The sequence below is a fragment of the Stylophora pistillata genome, chromosome 7, assembly GCF_964205215.1.
Source record: "Stylophora pistillata chromosome 7, jaStyPist1.2, whole genome shotgun sequence".
Lineage (NCBI taxonomy): Eukaryota > Metazoa > Cnidaria > Anthozoa > Scleractinia > Pocilloporidae > Stylophora > Stylophora pistillata.
Genome location: NC_142525.1, coordinates 21,403,397 through 21,420,105, shown reverse-complemented (window position 1 = coordinate 21,420,105; position 16,709 = coordinate 21,403,397). Strand labels below are relative to the sequence as shown.

Sequence of the window (16,709 nt, the reverse complement as noted above, 5' to 3'; positions counted from 1 at the left end):
CTCTGTCATACATGTTTACCGTCCTAGGAGCCCTCGCTAACAAAATGGTCGTCTGGAGCCTGGAGCTAAGGGACTGTAAATCTGGATCCTTAAACGAAGTATCTTTCCAGAGGCCCTCTTGGAAAATCTCTATACAGAAAAAGATATCACAAAACAAAGGAGAAATCAGAAGCAACAAGATAACTTTATTGTGGGTATTAAAGTAACTAACAAATCTGAAAATAAAGCTGCTCACATTTAATAGAATTCTGAGGAACTCCTGCAAATAATAACAAACAAATAATGGCAAACGTGAATTCAGACCGTGGAGTAGCAAAAAGACTCCACTAACTGTGTACAAAAGACGCTAGCTGTTGCGACATATAGAACAACAGCCACTGTCATGAGTGCAAAATCCTTCTTGATTTCTCCTCTCAGGCAACTTGAAACTAATACGCAGTGCGACAACTGCAAAAGACAACTCTCTTGCACCAAACATGTCATTCTTAGCTTTACCTCTCACAAAGAGTTGCTTAAATTTGGGCAGGACAAGCCAATCATGAACAAACGAGTTCCAGTGTCTTCCATCATTACACAATAATACCCAAAAATACGAAGACTTCCACATAGGAATAACAAGCGTACCCTCTGCATTACGCAACTTCAAATGATCAACCACTCTCGCAATTTGCGAAACTGGAGGGAGTAACCAATTGTTTTCAAACTCCCACTCTTGTAAAAAAGCATCCACAGCCTCAGTACCTGGCTGGTAAAATCTGGAATTGAAGCGGGAAAGCTTAGCATTATAACTACATGCGAATCTGTCAATGGTATGCGGTCCCCATCGAACATCCAAAATTTGGAAAACATCATTAATTGTATAATCATCAAAATCAATAATCCTACTTAAATGGTCAGCAAAAGAATTAAAATCCCTGGGAATCCACTTCATCTCGAGTGAAATTCCAAAACTAACGCAAACGTGAAAAATGCGAAGCGCTAAACCCTGAAGCTCTGTAACCTTACTGCCAGAATGAACGATGCTAACAACATTCGTGTTATCGGTAAACCATGCAACCTGCTTGCCTAAAAGACAAGGAGTAAAACTGATCAAAGCTAACTCTACAGCTTTAAGCTCCCTCCATGTGGAGCTGTTATTGCTTTCAATAGTAGACCAATTTTGTTGAAAAATTTTGCCTTCACTATGAATGAAGGATCCACAAGCGTAATCAGAAGCATCCGAGTAAAACTAATTTAGCTGGCTGAAACAAAGCCAGCCAAGGACAACGGCGATTAAGAGAGTCGACATTCTGACTCCAAAACATTAATTCGTTACTAGCCTTTTTAGTCAATTCCACAGTAGAATTCCACGACACTTTCGTATTTACAACAGCATATAATGATCTAGTCATGATTCTTGTCACACCGCCCACACAAGGCGTTAATGATATAATCTGGCCTACAACAGTTGTTAAATTTCTCACAGTCACAATCATAGAGTCTCCCTTGAGGACAGAATCAATATTCGCCTTCAGCTTTGAAATTCTCTGTTCGGTAACAGAAATAAAACCTTGATTAGTGTCCAAGACAGTACCTAGCCAGGCAATAATCTGCACTGGCTCCCATATGGACTTCTCTTCATTAATAACAAAGCCTAATTTTAACAAATTAGCATGAACCGTCAAACTATTAATCTTAGCTTTCATTATGCCAGCGCCACCTCCCAAACCGTCGTCAAGAAAAATTACCATAGGTATGCCCTGACACCTCCATGATGTAATAACCGGACGTAACAATTTGGTAAACAAATAGGGAGCGGATGACAAACCAAAAGGTAATACTGCAAATTGGAAATATTTAAATACTCCGTCACCGAAATCCCTGGCAAACGCCAAAAACTTTCTGTGGTCTGGAAAAATTTCTACATGATGATAACCAGATTTAAGGTCAAACTTGAACAAATAAAATCCTTTCGACAAAAGCTTGAGAGCCACTTTAAGATCTTCACACTTAAATTTCTATTTGAAAATATACAGATTAACATGTCTCAAGTCTAAAATTAACCTTTTCTTGCCTGAAGACTGAATAGAAACTGAAAGTGGATTAATTATGGCAGGAGGGTAATCGAGAACCTCCACACATCTGTTCCCAAGAAGATCAGAAATAGCCTCGGAAACAAACTCTTTTTCCTTCAGGGCTGAACCATTGTTTGGGCAGACCTTAGGGGGTGGAAATTCAATGAAAGGAATTTTGTACCCGTCACGTATAACACTCAAAATAAAGCCTGAAGCACCAATTTTCTCCCATTCTTGATAACACTTTGCTAAATTCCCGAGGACCGAGCAAACTTTAGACTGGCATGAATCAAATTCACTCGTTGTCAAAGACTTAACAGGGCCAAACAACAATGAATAATCTGAATCAATAAGATCGTCCTCAAGACCACTGCCTGCGCTGCCTAAAGAACTAGGAAAAACGTTGCAAAAATTAGAAACAACTACACCTTGATCTTGTCCATCCTCGAGGTCGGCTAGTCATTGACCTGTACGGGACTTGGCAGCTAACAGCGGGCATTGCGCTCTCCAGTGGCCTGGCTTATCACAAGCGAAACAAGATCCCGGCCTCGTTTGATTTCTGAACTGGGCATCGATGGTTGGAATCGGCCTCAAAGCAGAACTGACATCAGTATTAGAAACAGCCGCGACTGGTTGGCTCTTAGGAAACTCCCGTCTTGAAGCAGTCATTCTTGACTTGACTCTCTGTGAAATCTGCTTGGTTCTCGCTCTCGCTTCTGCTCTAATAATCTTTTCATCGTCTAAATCGTCGGCAAGATCGTTCTTTTTATATTCTTGTATTACCGTCCAGCCATAATCTGATTTGACCGCTAAAAGGACATGTTTCTGCCCTTCCGCTAATAAGTTCTCACCTTTCTCTAGCGACTCTTTGACCTTGTCCAGGTTTTGCGTAGAACACGAAGATTTCGCTCATCTAGAACGTTCGTCAGTTTCGAGTTGAATCTGTACTGATCTTCATTGGCCTTCTTCTTGAACCGGCGGGGTTCTTCGAACTTCAACTTCTTAATTTCACGAAGATGCGAGTCAGCAGTGTCAGAGTTAGCCCTCTTAATGTCGGATAGGGAACTGTCGAGGATTGACCTCATTGAGCCGAGAAGAGTCTCGTTGTTCTTAGTTACAGCGGCATTGACGATTTGCTCAACCTGAGATTGTTCCATCGCGAATAAACTTAGCAATAGCTGAGAAAGTGTCGGCCTAGAATGATTGCCCACGTGCAATCACAAGCTTTAATACTCGTATCACTATACCCATAATGCATCTATACTCAAGGGCCCAGGCCCTTGTCCTGTTGCTCTCGTGCCACAGAAATATTTAATTTCCGGCTTATTCGTTGGCACTCAAACGCCAGAAATTCCATATTCCTGCATACTCGCTTCTGATTAGCCCTTATCGCATTTGTGTCTGCAATGCAAAGGGTCCGTGGAGTTACAGTTTCAGGACGAGGCTATCGGGTCAACGTTTCTCGAGAAACACCAGAAACACTCCACGTTTGACCGTATAACTCTGGAATCTGCGTTTTTTTCTGCCGAGGAAAAGGTTAAAATTCTTAGTGGTAATTTTCCTGGCATCACGAAAGGAAGATTGAAAGAATGGCTGTCATTTTGGAAAGGAACGGCAGAATTTTGTCGCGTTTGCTCATGACTACGGTTGTTGTTCCTTTGTCGGCCTTTTTGAGGTTTAACTCAGAGTCACGTTTCAAAGCCCTCAGCGCCTTGAGTTCGGCCAGAAGCAAATTATCTTTTGGCTTTGTAATTTCTATTCTAAATAGCTTTCAAGGGCTACTGATTTTTGCATTGGTGGTATCCATGTAGATTTGACGTGGCAGGGATGGGTTTTTTTGTCCTCCCCTCGGAAAATGTAAATAAGACGCATTCTCCTTGCGAACTGATCAAAGTCACACAATAGTTGTTGTCTGATCTGTTTTTGTTTTGTAGCGGGTGTTGGAATGAATTTAAGCCCTTTTTCCAGCAATTTAATCTGGTCGTTTGTAAGTTCTTTCTTTGAGAGGTTTTTTATGTGCGTTTTGTTCGCCTCTAGTTTGATAGTTGAACGCGTTTGACGTCTGACTTTTCTGCGCTTGTTAGTTGCTAGCCGCTTGGCTTTTGAAATTCGTTTTTTCGCCCCATGTTTTTATTGGGAGTCAGAGAATACACGTGTGTACTTTCAAATTCTTTATTCTCCATTATTCCTAGTCTTTTCATCATACTGCCGAACTGAGCGATTTGTTCCTGGAGATTAACAGCTATTTTTTCGACTGTCTCGATCGTTACATTGTCTTGACTGCTTTCAGCTTGCGCCACGCGCGCTGATTCGATCGTACTACAGTTCTTATTGTTCAGTGTTCCAGCCGTTTTGGCTCGTTTTCTTTTCTGTATTTCACGTTCATGGAAGCACATGATCGCCTTTACTGTTTCTTGCTCCGCGTTGTTACTGATTTGCTTTATCTCTTTTTTGAAATCCTCGTCCGCTCTTATTTTGGCCCTCGCCCTGTATTTTAGGGATTGTGGGCAAGTTCCTTTTTCTTTGTGCCTTTGTAGCGCCTTGTGATCGCGTTTTCGGCCTGGCTGATCTTGTCCTCGCAGATAGGTTTTGGCTCGTTTTTCTTCTTTCCGTGGATAGGCTGTAGCGGCGATGTTTCTTGTACTGCTCTGTTCTTGGTCGGCTGGTGCTGTTCCGGCTTTGACGTTGTTGTTTAGGTCTTTTCCCGCTAGGCATTTGCTACCGAGGGATTTGTTCGTCATCCTCGGACTTACCGAGTAGATCATTTTCGCTGGCGGTGTCATATGCGGCTTCCGTGTTTTCTTCGTTCTTAATGCCATCGCTTTGGCCCGGGGCGTTTAGTAGCCCATCTGCCGTTAGAATGTCTTTCGACATTTTCTGTAGGTGGTCAGTCAAGACCGCGGTTTCGATCCTAATCTTGTGGATCTCGTCAGTTGCCTATTCACTGAATAGACTGTTGCACCCGTATGCAATACAATGTATAACCATGACGAGAACACGCTGTATCCTTAAGAAAATGAATAAAAATGCCTCCAAACGTAGCCGTTTGCTTCGATTTTACTTGAAAGTTTTACCTGTGTGGCTCGTATCGAGACGTCAAAGTCCGCTGAGCTCTCGCACAGTGGGCGTAAATGCGATAAGGGCATCATCATTCACTCATGCGCAGTGGTCAAAATGGACTCACGAGGTGTACTGTGTGTGACTTTGGGGTGTAAAGTGTAAAGTTCATTAACGGCAATAACTAACATGTTAAGATCGAATTTCAAGCGTACATGTGGGCCGATAAAAAAAGAAAAATTTGAAAAAAATAAGAAAAAATTTAGAAGGATGATGGAAGCGAGGAATAAAACATGCGAAGTCTCCTTACCTTTTTTCCGTAGCCGCTTTGCTACCAACGGTCGTTTTAACGCTGTTTTAGCGACTTGTTTTTTTAACGCGTGCGGTGTCACCAGTCAACTGTAATATAGGAAAAATTATAAAAAAAAATTAAGGAAAAATTAAAAAGGAAAACAAAAGCGAGGGATATTTCTTATGAAGTCTCCTTTCTTTTTTTCCGCAACTGCTTTGTCGTTTACGGTCCATTTAACGCTGTTTTGGCGACTTTCTTTGTAACGCGTGGTGTTACCGGTGATCGGTGACATTACACGCGTTACAAAGAAAGTCGCCTAAACTGCGTTAAATGGACCGTAAACGACAAAGCAGCTACGGAAAAAAAGAAAGGAGAATTCATACGAAATATTCCTCCCTTTTATTTTACTTTTTAATTTTTCCTTAATTTTTTTTAATAATTTATCATATTTTACAGTTGACTGGTGAAGCAGCACGCTTTACGGAGTGAGTCGCTGAAACAGCGTTAAAACGACCGTTGGCAACAAAGCGGCTACGGAAAATAGGTAAGGAGACTTCGCATGTTTTATTCCTCGCTTTTATTATCATTCTAAATTTTTTATTATTATTTATTTATTTTTTTTTTTGTAATTTGACCTTTTTTTACGGGCCACACGTACGTTTGAAATTCGATCTTAATATATGTTAGTTATTTCCGTTAATGAACTTTACACCCCAAAGTCACACTCGGTACGCTTGGGCCGACTGTGATAAGAGTACAGACAGTTTTGTCCTTTATGACGCGAGAGAGCAAGATAGGGAGTCTGAGTCCAGTAAGCTTCTTTGAACACAAACTTTAATTACTGGAGAGGCAGGTTACCTTTAGAGCTATCGATATAACAACAACATGACGACTAACTTATCTCAATGTTCACTCGTGTAACTCGAGAACTAGATTGGAATGTACCAAGCGATTACATAACCAGTCCAGAAGGTTACATAACATTCGAGGGTTACATAACCTTTAAGTGTTACATAAGAAAGATCAGCTGATCGACATTCAAGAACGGTCTCGTCCAAGAAAAGCAAATGTTGATTTCCTGAAGGTTTTACATATCATAACATCTTTCCCTTTTTCTTTTTTTTTAAACTATAACTCAATGTCAAACTTTTTAGGTGGCTTGATCAATCGTCCATGTCGTGTTCTTATCTCAGTTGTAGTAGCTTCTTGAGGTGGTCTCGCACTCAGCTCTGTTGTTTGAGGTGTTGGGGGTAGTTGAGATCTAGGAGGGGACGTTCCTACTTGAGAACTTGCTGGAGGGGAATGTTTCTGTTCCTGCAGATTCTCTGGAACAGTCAGGTCATCTTCGTCCATTTTGAAGGGGGTTTCTTGAAGTGGTTCCGTGGTAGAACGCAACTGCTTGCGATTGCGCCTGTAGAATCTACCATTGACTTCAACTTTGTAACTACGAGGTGCGACTCTAGAAGAAACAACTGCTTTTGACCACTTTGTTTCTCCAGGCATTTTCATGCGCACTAGGTCACCTGATTTGAGATCTGAGAGTTGTTTAGCATGCTGGTCAAAATGTTTAGCTTGCTTGACACGATCCCTTTTGAGAAGATCACTAACTGTTTGGTCAGTCTTGAGTAACGACTCTGAGAAGAGTAGAAGTGTCTTTGTTCGGCGACCAAAAAGTCGTTGGCAGGGAGACATACCTGTCGCAGCAGTGGGGGTGTTATGGTGATCCAATAAACCAAGATATGGATCGGATTGGGACAGAAGAGCTTTCTTCATTAAAGTCTTGCAGGTTTTGACTGCACTTTCGGCCATCCCATTGGCTTGTGGATAGTGTGGTGACGTAGTGACGTGAGTGAACTTCCATGTTGCTGCAAATCTTCGGAACTCTGAGGATGTATACTGAGGACCATTGTCAGAAACTACGTAGTCGGGCACCCCATGTCGCGAAAAATGCATCTTCAGCTTGTGAATGACTGTCTGGGACGAAGTGTCGGGAAGATGATCCAGCTCAATAAAGTTGCTGTAATAATCAACTAATACAAGGTAGTTTCGGTTCTCGAAGGTAAACAAATCTGTTCCAACTCGTTGCCATGGCCTGTCAGGAACCGGGTGAGGCTGAAGAGGTTCGCTGGCTTGTTCAGGTCTCACACTTTGGCATATGGAGCATTTATCAATACGATTCTTGAGTTGTGCAGACATTCCTGGCCAGAAGAAAACCTCTCTGGCCCTTCGAAGGCATGCTTGGAGTCCCTGGTGAGACTTGTGTGTTTCTTCTATCATATCACGGCGAAGGCTCTCTGGGACAACGATCTTCGTTCCTTTAAAAACTAGGCCATTTTGGAGCGTCATTTCATCTCGGTATTTGAAGAAAGGCTGTGCGCTTGTAGGTACCATGGACGTTTTTGTAGGCCAGCCAGCGCGTATAACTTGTGACAACGCCTGTAAAGATTCATCCTTTGCCGTTTCCACTTGAAACTTGGCAAGTGTCGACTCTGATATCGACAAGTCTTCAACAAAGTTGACAGTTTCTAGATCTTTATAGCAGGATGAGGTGCTAGCATTTGGTATCTTTGACTGCCTAGGTAGAACGCGAGAGAGTGCGTCAGCAATATACATCTCTTTGCCTGGCTTGTAAGTGAGATTCAAGTCAAATCTTTGAAGACGAAGCATCATACGCTGTAATCTCTTAGAAGCTGTATTGATTGGCTTCTTCTGTATAGCAATCAGAGGCTTGTGATCTGTTTCGACTGTGACGTGCTTGCCATAAATGTAATGTTCGAAGTGCTCACAAGAGAACAGAACAGCTAGGAGCTCCTTCTCAATTTGAGCGTAATTTTGCTCTGTCGACGTCAGTGCTCTGTTAGCGTAGTGAACTGGCTGTCCTTCCTGAAGTAGAGTTGCACCAATGCCATACTGCGAGGCATCGCACTGTATAGTGACATTCTTGCTCACGTCGAAGTACTGTAGGACTGGGGCTTTAGTGATGAGCTCTTTAATCTCCTTGAAAGCTTTATCTTGAGGGTGTTGCCAATGCCATTCTATTTCCTTCTTTTCCAACTGTCTTAAAGGCTGTGATGCTGTAGACAGATGTTGGCAGAATTTCGCCAGATAGTGCACCATTCCTAAAAACGTTTTGAGTTCTGCGAGATTGGTGGGCACTGGGTAGTCCACTATAGCCTGTACCTTTGACGGGTCAGGTTTTAGACCTTCCGCTGTAAGGAGGTGTCCTATGAAAGGAACTTGTGACTGTCGAAGTTTCAACTTCTCGCTGTTGAGAGTGAGGTTTCTTTCTCTTGCGCGATTGAGGAAAGCCTTGAGATTCTGATCGTGGTTGGCAATTGCAGCTTCATTAGAGTCTCCAAAACCGCAAACTAGGAAATCATCGGCGATGACTTCAACACCTGTGAGTCCTTCTACTAGCTCGTGCATTCGTTGTTGCCATACTTCCGGGACTGAGTTTATTCCGAATGGCATTCTGAGCCATCGATAGCGACCAAAAGGTGTGTTCATGGTTGTCAAGTAACTACTCCTTTCGTCAAGTTGTACTTGCCAGAATCCACATTTGGCATCTAACACGCTAAAGACTTTAGCACCACTAAGGCGAGTTGCTACTTCCTCGATAGTTGGAAGTGGATAATGCGAGCGTTGCACTGCGCGGTTGAGATCTCGAGGATCCAGACATACTCGTATTTTCCCGTTAGATTTCTTCACTATAACAAGGCTAGAGACCCATGATGTCGGCTCAATTACCTTGGCGAGGATACCACTCTTCACCATGTTATCCAGCTCTAACTTGAGGGTATCTCGAAGTGGGACTGGTACTTTACGAGGCGGATGTACAACCGGGCGGAAACCTTCGTCCACTTGAATGGAGTAGGTTCCTTCCAGGCATCCAATCCCAGTGAAGATATCGGTAAATTCATAGAGGATAGGATCACTTCTAACATTTGACGAGACGTCAATTCTTTCGTCGTGAGTCGCGTTTACGTCAGCATCCAGGATTTTGACCAGGTTCATCTTTTCACACGTCGTTCGACAGAGGAGTGGTGTCAAATCTTGCTTCACAATGTGATAAAGAACTCCATATTTTCTTCCTTTCCGTTCAGTAAGTAGGCGGATTTGACCAAGTGGCCAGACTACAGTCTTGTTGTGCATGATGAGCCTTGTAAACGACTGTTCAAGGTTTTTACACTGTTTGTCTCCTGTAGCTCGGATGTAGGCACTTTTGGGGAGGATGTTACATGAAGCACCTGTATCAATCTGAAGTTGTACTTCGGCATTATTATTAAGGCACGCTGTCACATAAGCTGATGTGGGGGAGGGTTTATGGCTGCAGATTTCACAATCTTGTACGTGATTGACAGAGCGAGTGTCGCATTTTTTCGCAAAGTGTCCTTCTTTGCCACATTTGGAGCATTTCTTGCCAACAGCCGGGCAAGCTGACTTTTTCATTTCGTGAACAGTACCACAAAACTTGCATTCTCGAGTGTATACATTGTTGGGGTTACCAGAACTTTTCCCTCTTGGCTTCCACGGAGTCCGCTTCTTACCTGGGGCGTGTTTATGCGGTGTTGTATCCTCAGACTGGGTCTTTGACGGTTTCGTTTTCTTGGCCTTTACCCTATTCACATTAGCTTCCTCAGTTGTCATGTCTAATGCGCGTATATCAGTTAACTCTTGTGTTCGCAAAATATCCAAGGCGTTATCCAAAGTGAGATCTTTTTTCTCTAAAAGTTTCTTACGTGATCGATCATTCTTGACTCCAAGGATGAGGCGGTCTCTTATCAAGCTGTCTCTTAGGGTCATGAACCCACAGTGTTCAGAAAGGCGCATCAGTGCTGTGCAATATTGATCGACACTTTCTCCTGGTTCTTGCTCTCTCTTGTTGAAGAGATATCGTTCATACGTCTGATTTCGTTGCGGCAGACAACGAGATTCAAATTTAGCCAGGACGTCATCAATATTGTCAGCGCTTTCGTCTTCAGCGAAGGTAAAGGTGTCAAACAATTGGACTCCTTCTCTTCCAACGATGTTAAGAAAATGAGCAACACGGACTGGGCCGTCCTTTTGACTGATTCCAGCCGCTCGTTCATAGATTTGCCATGCTCTCTTAAAGTGTAACCAGTTATCGCCTCTACGTGACCTGTCTTCGAGATTAAGAGGTTCTGGAGGTTTGGCTAGCGGTACTGTGGTAGTATAGATCGGTGCAGCAGCCGATGAACCAGAAGATTGCTGACTACCAGAGGTCGAGGCCATGACCAAAATAAAATAGACTTCCACTAACAACAACAAAGCTCGTGGATGTTATTCACCTCCTGACACCAAGTTTTGTCCTTTATGACGCGAGAGAGCAAGATAGGGAGTCTGAGTCCAGTAAGCTTCTTTGAACACAAACTTTAATTACTGGAGAGGCAGGTTACCTTTAGAGCTATCGATATAACAACAACATGACGACTAACTTATCTCAATGTTCACTCGTGTAACTCGAGAACTAAATTGGAATGTACCAAGCGATTACATAACCAGTCCAGAAGGTTACATAACATTCGAGGGTTACATAACCTTTAAGTGTTACATAAGAAAGATCAGCTGATCGACATTCAAGAACGGTCTCGTCGAAGAAAAGCAAATGTTGATTTCCTGAAGGTTTTACATATCATAACACAGACCACGCCAAACCACCGACGATTTGTTAACTTTCAGTCAAAATGACGTCGAAGTATTCCCAGTTATATTCATCAATCGAGGTGATTCTTGCGAATAACTCAGCAGCAATTAGGAACGTAACAGTCACTTTGACTGTCTTTGTTGTGGAATTAGTGATTGATAGCGAGAACTTATTCCAGTGTCCACCGCAGGGCTTTGCTTTGTACGGATATGGCTTTATCATTGTTCCAGCCGTCTTCCTATCCTTGGTAACAATTCTTGTGGACAATGATTTCTGGAACTTTGTTCGAGGATGCTGTTTTTATGGAGGGAGATCAAGACTTTGTCGCTGTCTTCCACGCTGGGGATGCAAGAAGCCACTCAGATTGATGGTATTTCAAAGTCTATTCACGGGTTTCCTGTGGATCATCCTTTCGCTTTTCAGAGGTGAATATTATGTCTGCGCCGTCCTTGGAGCTACGGAAGCCGAAAAGTTACAAAATGCAGGAAGTAAGAAAGAGAAAGATCAAATCAAAGAGGATTATGCAAAAGTCAAACGAAATTCACAACTGATTGCGTTAGCTTTACTCGGAATTTCAATCACGTGTACATTTGTTTCCCTGCTGATTTATCGAGGCTGTTGTGAAAGTGAAGTGGGATCTCTTCCAACTGCTGAGGAATATGAAAAATTAGAATCAGCTGCGGCAGTCAGAACTTTCAAAGCAAATATCGAGAAGCTGGCGGAAGAGAAGGGAAGGAGACGAGCGGATTTGTACTTTGCTACAGAGACCAAAACAAGCCCTTTTGAGATACTTGGAAAAGCTTACCAAGAACTTCTGAACGAAAATAAATTTGGTTCATCTTTTCAAAAAATCGACTATTATGAAATCATTCACGCAGAAGCTGCGTCCGCTGCGTTCCAAGCGAAAGTTCAGCGGCAAGGCGAGAAAATTGTTGATCAAGCTGTGAGTAAAATCGACGCGGAAAGCGATGGGAAAGAGAATACACTGGAGCGGGTCAGGAATGGCCGTAATAAGATGGCAGACCGTTACCCAAGGTCAACCGGGAATAAAGGAAAACCCTATGTGGTTTCTAAAACCGCTAGCGACGATAGTCACGATACGGAACAAACGGAACTTCAGCCAGATGCTTGATATTGTTAAGAGGAATTTATAGATAGTAATAAGTATGATTTCGTCACTTGTTTGTTTTATATTTCATTAGCACTTTGTTGAGATGCAATCCGATTACAGTTCAATTCAAAGCTTGTCCTGGATATTTAACAAATGCTTTTCAAAAACGAAATGGAAATAGTATACAGTTATTCCATGAGAGCGCTAAAAATATGAGATGGTAAGAAACCAACAATCTCCTATTCTTTGTTTGCACGTGACGTCGGCATAAATTAAAAAACCGGGGTCAGCCATGTTGGGGGATAACCACGCGCAACAATCCGTGTAACATACCTGGTGTAACATAGCTGTCTGAAGTGTATGTTGAAGGTGTTACGCACATACTTGTCAATGTCATGCATTCTAAATAGCTGCCGATACTTGTAATTAGGTATGCTAATGTAGACTATTTTAAGACTTATGCTGTAGTTTGGATTGTAATATATTTTGTGTGAACGGTAAATTTTTTCAGTTTTGTTGGATACTACAATACCACGTGCATTGCGGAAGCCGGTATGATCGTTTTACAGTTTTAGTTTCCCCTCTTATCATGCCACAGCTCTGTGTTGTGTTTGGTTGTTTTGAATCTGGTTGTGTTACATGTATAAACAAGCAAGCAATTGAAAAGTAGTTCATGTTTAAGCTTTCAAGGCTGTATGTTTCTTTTGAATTAATAATTTTCGCATCTTACGCCTATAGTTTAGTTTGAGATTCAGCGAATTACTGATACTTGTGGGATTGATGCTGTATTTTCTAAATATTGATAATAACAACACAAACTGGGGGATAACCATGCACATACTTTTCGGAAGCCGGTATCGTTTCGTTGTTAAAGGCAAAACCAGGCGAGTCTCTGGCTCCTATTGACAAAGCTGCCATAGTGTGCTATGCAGTCACCAATTTAACAGAGTCCATTGTACCATTTGATTGAGGTGAACTTAAAACCAGTTTGATTCCAGGTACTTTATGCACAATTTTTCATCTAAAGGCCTTAGAGAACTGATGTAGTTAATGCTAGCCATAATTTGTCATTAAAGAACTTCAGTTATTCTCAAGTTGACAAAAACACAGCTTTAAGGTACACCATTGACAAGCAACATTTGTTTAGTATGTGTCATGTACAGATGCTAGTCATTAATAGATACCTATATGACAAACAACCATAAAGTTCAGTTAGCATTTTGACAAAGAAAGGAGCACCCCCAAAGTAATATTTTGGTGATTGTGGTACAATTGAATAACCTTGACATTTCAACCATGATTGCTCAGTTAATTTTTTCAATAAAAAGTTGGACAGATCCAGTCTCCAAAGGCTCTTCTTTCAACTTCAAACATGACATATGATTCCATTTTATCTTGAACAAATCATTGTCACAGCCAATTAATGTGCTGTCCTCCAAATCTTGTTGACAATAGCATCACAGCCCTTCCTCTTCATCACCAGATGATGTTGATGAAGGTGGAATGGTTAGAGCTTCACACCATGGGCATGTATATTACTTCACAACAATTTTATGCAAAATGCACTTGCTGAAGAAATCAGAGGAAACAGAGAGTGCATCTTCCCAAAACTCTTGGCCAGGAAGAATTTCTGCACAAAGAGATCCATTTTTGTTCACACCACAAAATCACAATATTCATCCCCACAGATACAGATCTGGTCCTGAACTTGGTAGTAGGCATAACATTTGTCAAGATGAACTTTACCAAACTCATCTTTCTTCAAACAAAAGTTGTTTTGGCCAGCAGCCTCAGTGATTGTGGAATCCTTATGTGCATATAGACATGTTATTTCACACACACCCATCCCACAGCATTTGCAGTCAATATTCCCATCAGGAGAAGCTCCTAAGTATGGCCACTTTGGATCAATATTGAAACCACACTCAGAAATTGTCAAAGACTCATGGAATCGATTCATATCTATCTTGTAAGCTTTGTGAGCCCTACCCTCGTTTTCACAACCCCACCATGTGGCTGCAGTTAAAAACTTATGGGCTTCAGGGTAGCATATGGACTTGACAAGACTCTTAGCAGACTTAGCTGTATTTGTTTGGCAAGCAGTTTTTAGATTGGAAGCAGTAGTATGACCTGGCCTGCCTGCCTGCCTGCCTGCCTGCCATTTGGTACCAAACTTTATTTTGTGACTGCTTTCTGGTTGAAGCTTCTGCTTGACAATCATCAGGTGTAATCTCAAGCAATATTTGTTGACACTGCTGCAACAACTCTATGTAGTCTAACTGCAAACACTTCTCTAAAAAACAAAGCTATTGGGCAAGGGCTTAGGCACATTATCAATTTCTTTACAACTGGTATACTGCTCATTTAAAGCATTTAAAGGTGCAACAAGGGACAAGACTGCTGGCTTTACTGTACAGCCAGAAATACTTCTAAAAATGGTTTTCTGCTCTTCTGGAGTTGGGGTGGGTGTCCTGGTTGGTTGGATCCCAGGGTTAGATCTACTAGGCATAGGAGTAACCTGTTTCTCCACCATCAATTCATGCTTCCTTCAGGCAGAGGTAAAATCCATCTCTCTTATAGGTAATGGGGGATTTCTTTCACACGACTGGAGAGAAGCCATTTGTTCTTTTCCTGTTTGCCTGTGGTAGAATCTCTAATTCTAATACCAGCCTCCACAGCAAAAAGCTCTGCCCCAACGAGACCACCCTTCACATAACCCTGCCATGCAATAGCAATGGGAAACAATTACAGTTCCACATTTTTCTGCCAGAAACCATGTTCAAAGTAGGATGTCCCGGGCTCAGTGAGCGATTCACCAAGTGAGGGTACACAAAAAGTCTTAATTCTAAATCCAAAAATTTAGATCCTTGAAATATGCCACATCGCTCGCTAATGTGAGTCCTATGAGTGATATGTCTTCTGAACTTGCAGCTGTCGTGTCAAGATCAACAAGATCGCTCTGGCAAAGGGTAACGCTCGAAACGTCAGCTTTTAACTCTGCGATGGCCAATTTACAATTTCAACTTAGTTAAAATAACCAAATTACCCAGCAAAACAAGAGTTGTTAGCCGAGGTCGATAAAAAATGAGTCCTTTATTTTGCTCTGTTTGCTTCTGTCCGAGGTCATCAGAAAAAAGATACACTACCGTGACTAACTCTGGCGGACACAACAACTTCATTTGGGTTTGTGTAAGTAGTTCACAAATTATATCTGGATATTGAACGTTCAGAAGGAGCTCGATGTTTTCGGAGAAATCACTTTTTCTCAACGCATATCGATCGAAGCCTTAAACAGTTAGTTTTTCGTGGTACCTTGACTTCGTTGGACCCTCTAGCCCCACAAAGTAATCCAAATACTGAAGGTTCACATCGGGCACGCTTTCGGAAGAAGCCATTTTGAAAGCTTAGTTATCCCCCAACATGGCGGCCGCGTATGACGTAGAGAATTTTTGTCACGTGGTTGAAAACAAAGAATTTGCTTCATTAAATTTCATCAAATCCTGGACGTTTGAATATTTGGAGGTTTTTTTCGGCACCGAAACAATTGGCGCAATGCAGTTCCATATAATGTAACTCGGAGCTGATAACCGGATAACCGGAGTTGAATGAACAAATCAAAACACTAGAAACACAGCCTTCGGAGTTGAAAATTTAATGATTGAATATAGTCCGAAAAAATTTCACTTAAGGAGCAACCAAAACATAACTTAGGATATTTCTTCCATCGATCCCCGGTGCTTTATCAGAATTTCTGGATATTCTTCATTCCATTGATTTCTTCACACAAGTACAAACCAGAGACATGAGGAAGCCACACGATTCCAAAATATGAAAACTAACTAGGCCAATATTATAATTATCTTGGGCGAGTTGATTGAATAGCAAAATATGACATACAATAACGACAAACCAATCAGAGGGCAGAAAACTATCTCAACTATTGTTCACATCCGCGTAAAATTGATATTGTTACTGAATATCTTCTGTTTTGTGTGTTACCAAAGTGTATAAGGAACACATAGTCAACAGCTATTTGGTGGGTTAAGAGAGCGTTAATATCCACCGCTTTTACCTTCAATTAGAGGAATGGTTGCTCTAGTGTATACCACTGGAGTTAAATAAATAGCAGACCAAAACATTACTATATTTCTGACAATGTGGTGTCATCTGCTACTGGAAAGTAAACTGGTGAACATCCTGTCGTGCGATTCTCAGTCACGGTGTGCGAGTTATTCTTGTCCTGAAAATAAATAAAACTTATCGAAGTTCTTGTTTAATTACCGAAGTGTTGCCTCTTCAATCACTGTGGTTGTTCTTTTTGTTCCTGTTTTCTGGTCTTAGAAAAATTCTTTTGATTACTGCATGTTTTATCGTCACGTTTCGTAATTTCTAACAGTTTACGGAAACCAAACTTTAATTTTTTTTGGGAAAGAGTACCATATAACCCCATACATTAATTATGCAATCCACTTCGTTGTCTTTCACTACAAAACTTTAATAACAAAGTCTACTTGTCTGAATGCATAATTA

General features: G+C 41.6%; 1 protein-coding gene across 1 annotated transcript; it reads left to right on the top strand.

Annotated features, from left to right (window-relative positions):
* The first annotated feature begins 5,735 nt into the window (after positions 1-5,735).
* Positions 5,736-13,523, top strand: LOC148727071 (uncharacterized). Its single transcript, XM_088728680.1, has 2 exons — positions 5,736-5,947; positions 11,259-13,523. Exon 2 carries the CDS (start codon positions 11,436-11,438, stop codon positions 12,198-12,200), a length of 765 nt encoding a protein of 254 aa, XP_088584806.1. The 5' UTR covers positions 5,736-5,947; positions 11,259-11,435; the 3' UTR covers positions 12,201-13,523.
* Positions 13,524-16,709: the final 3,186 nt, after the last annotated feature.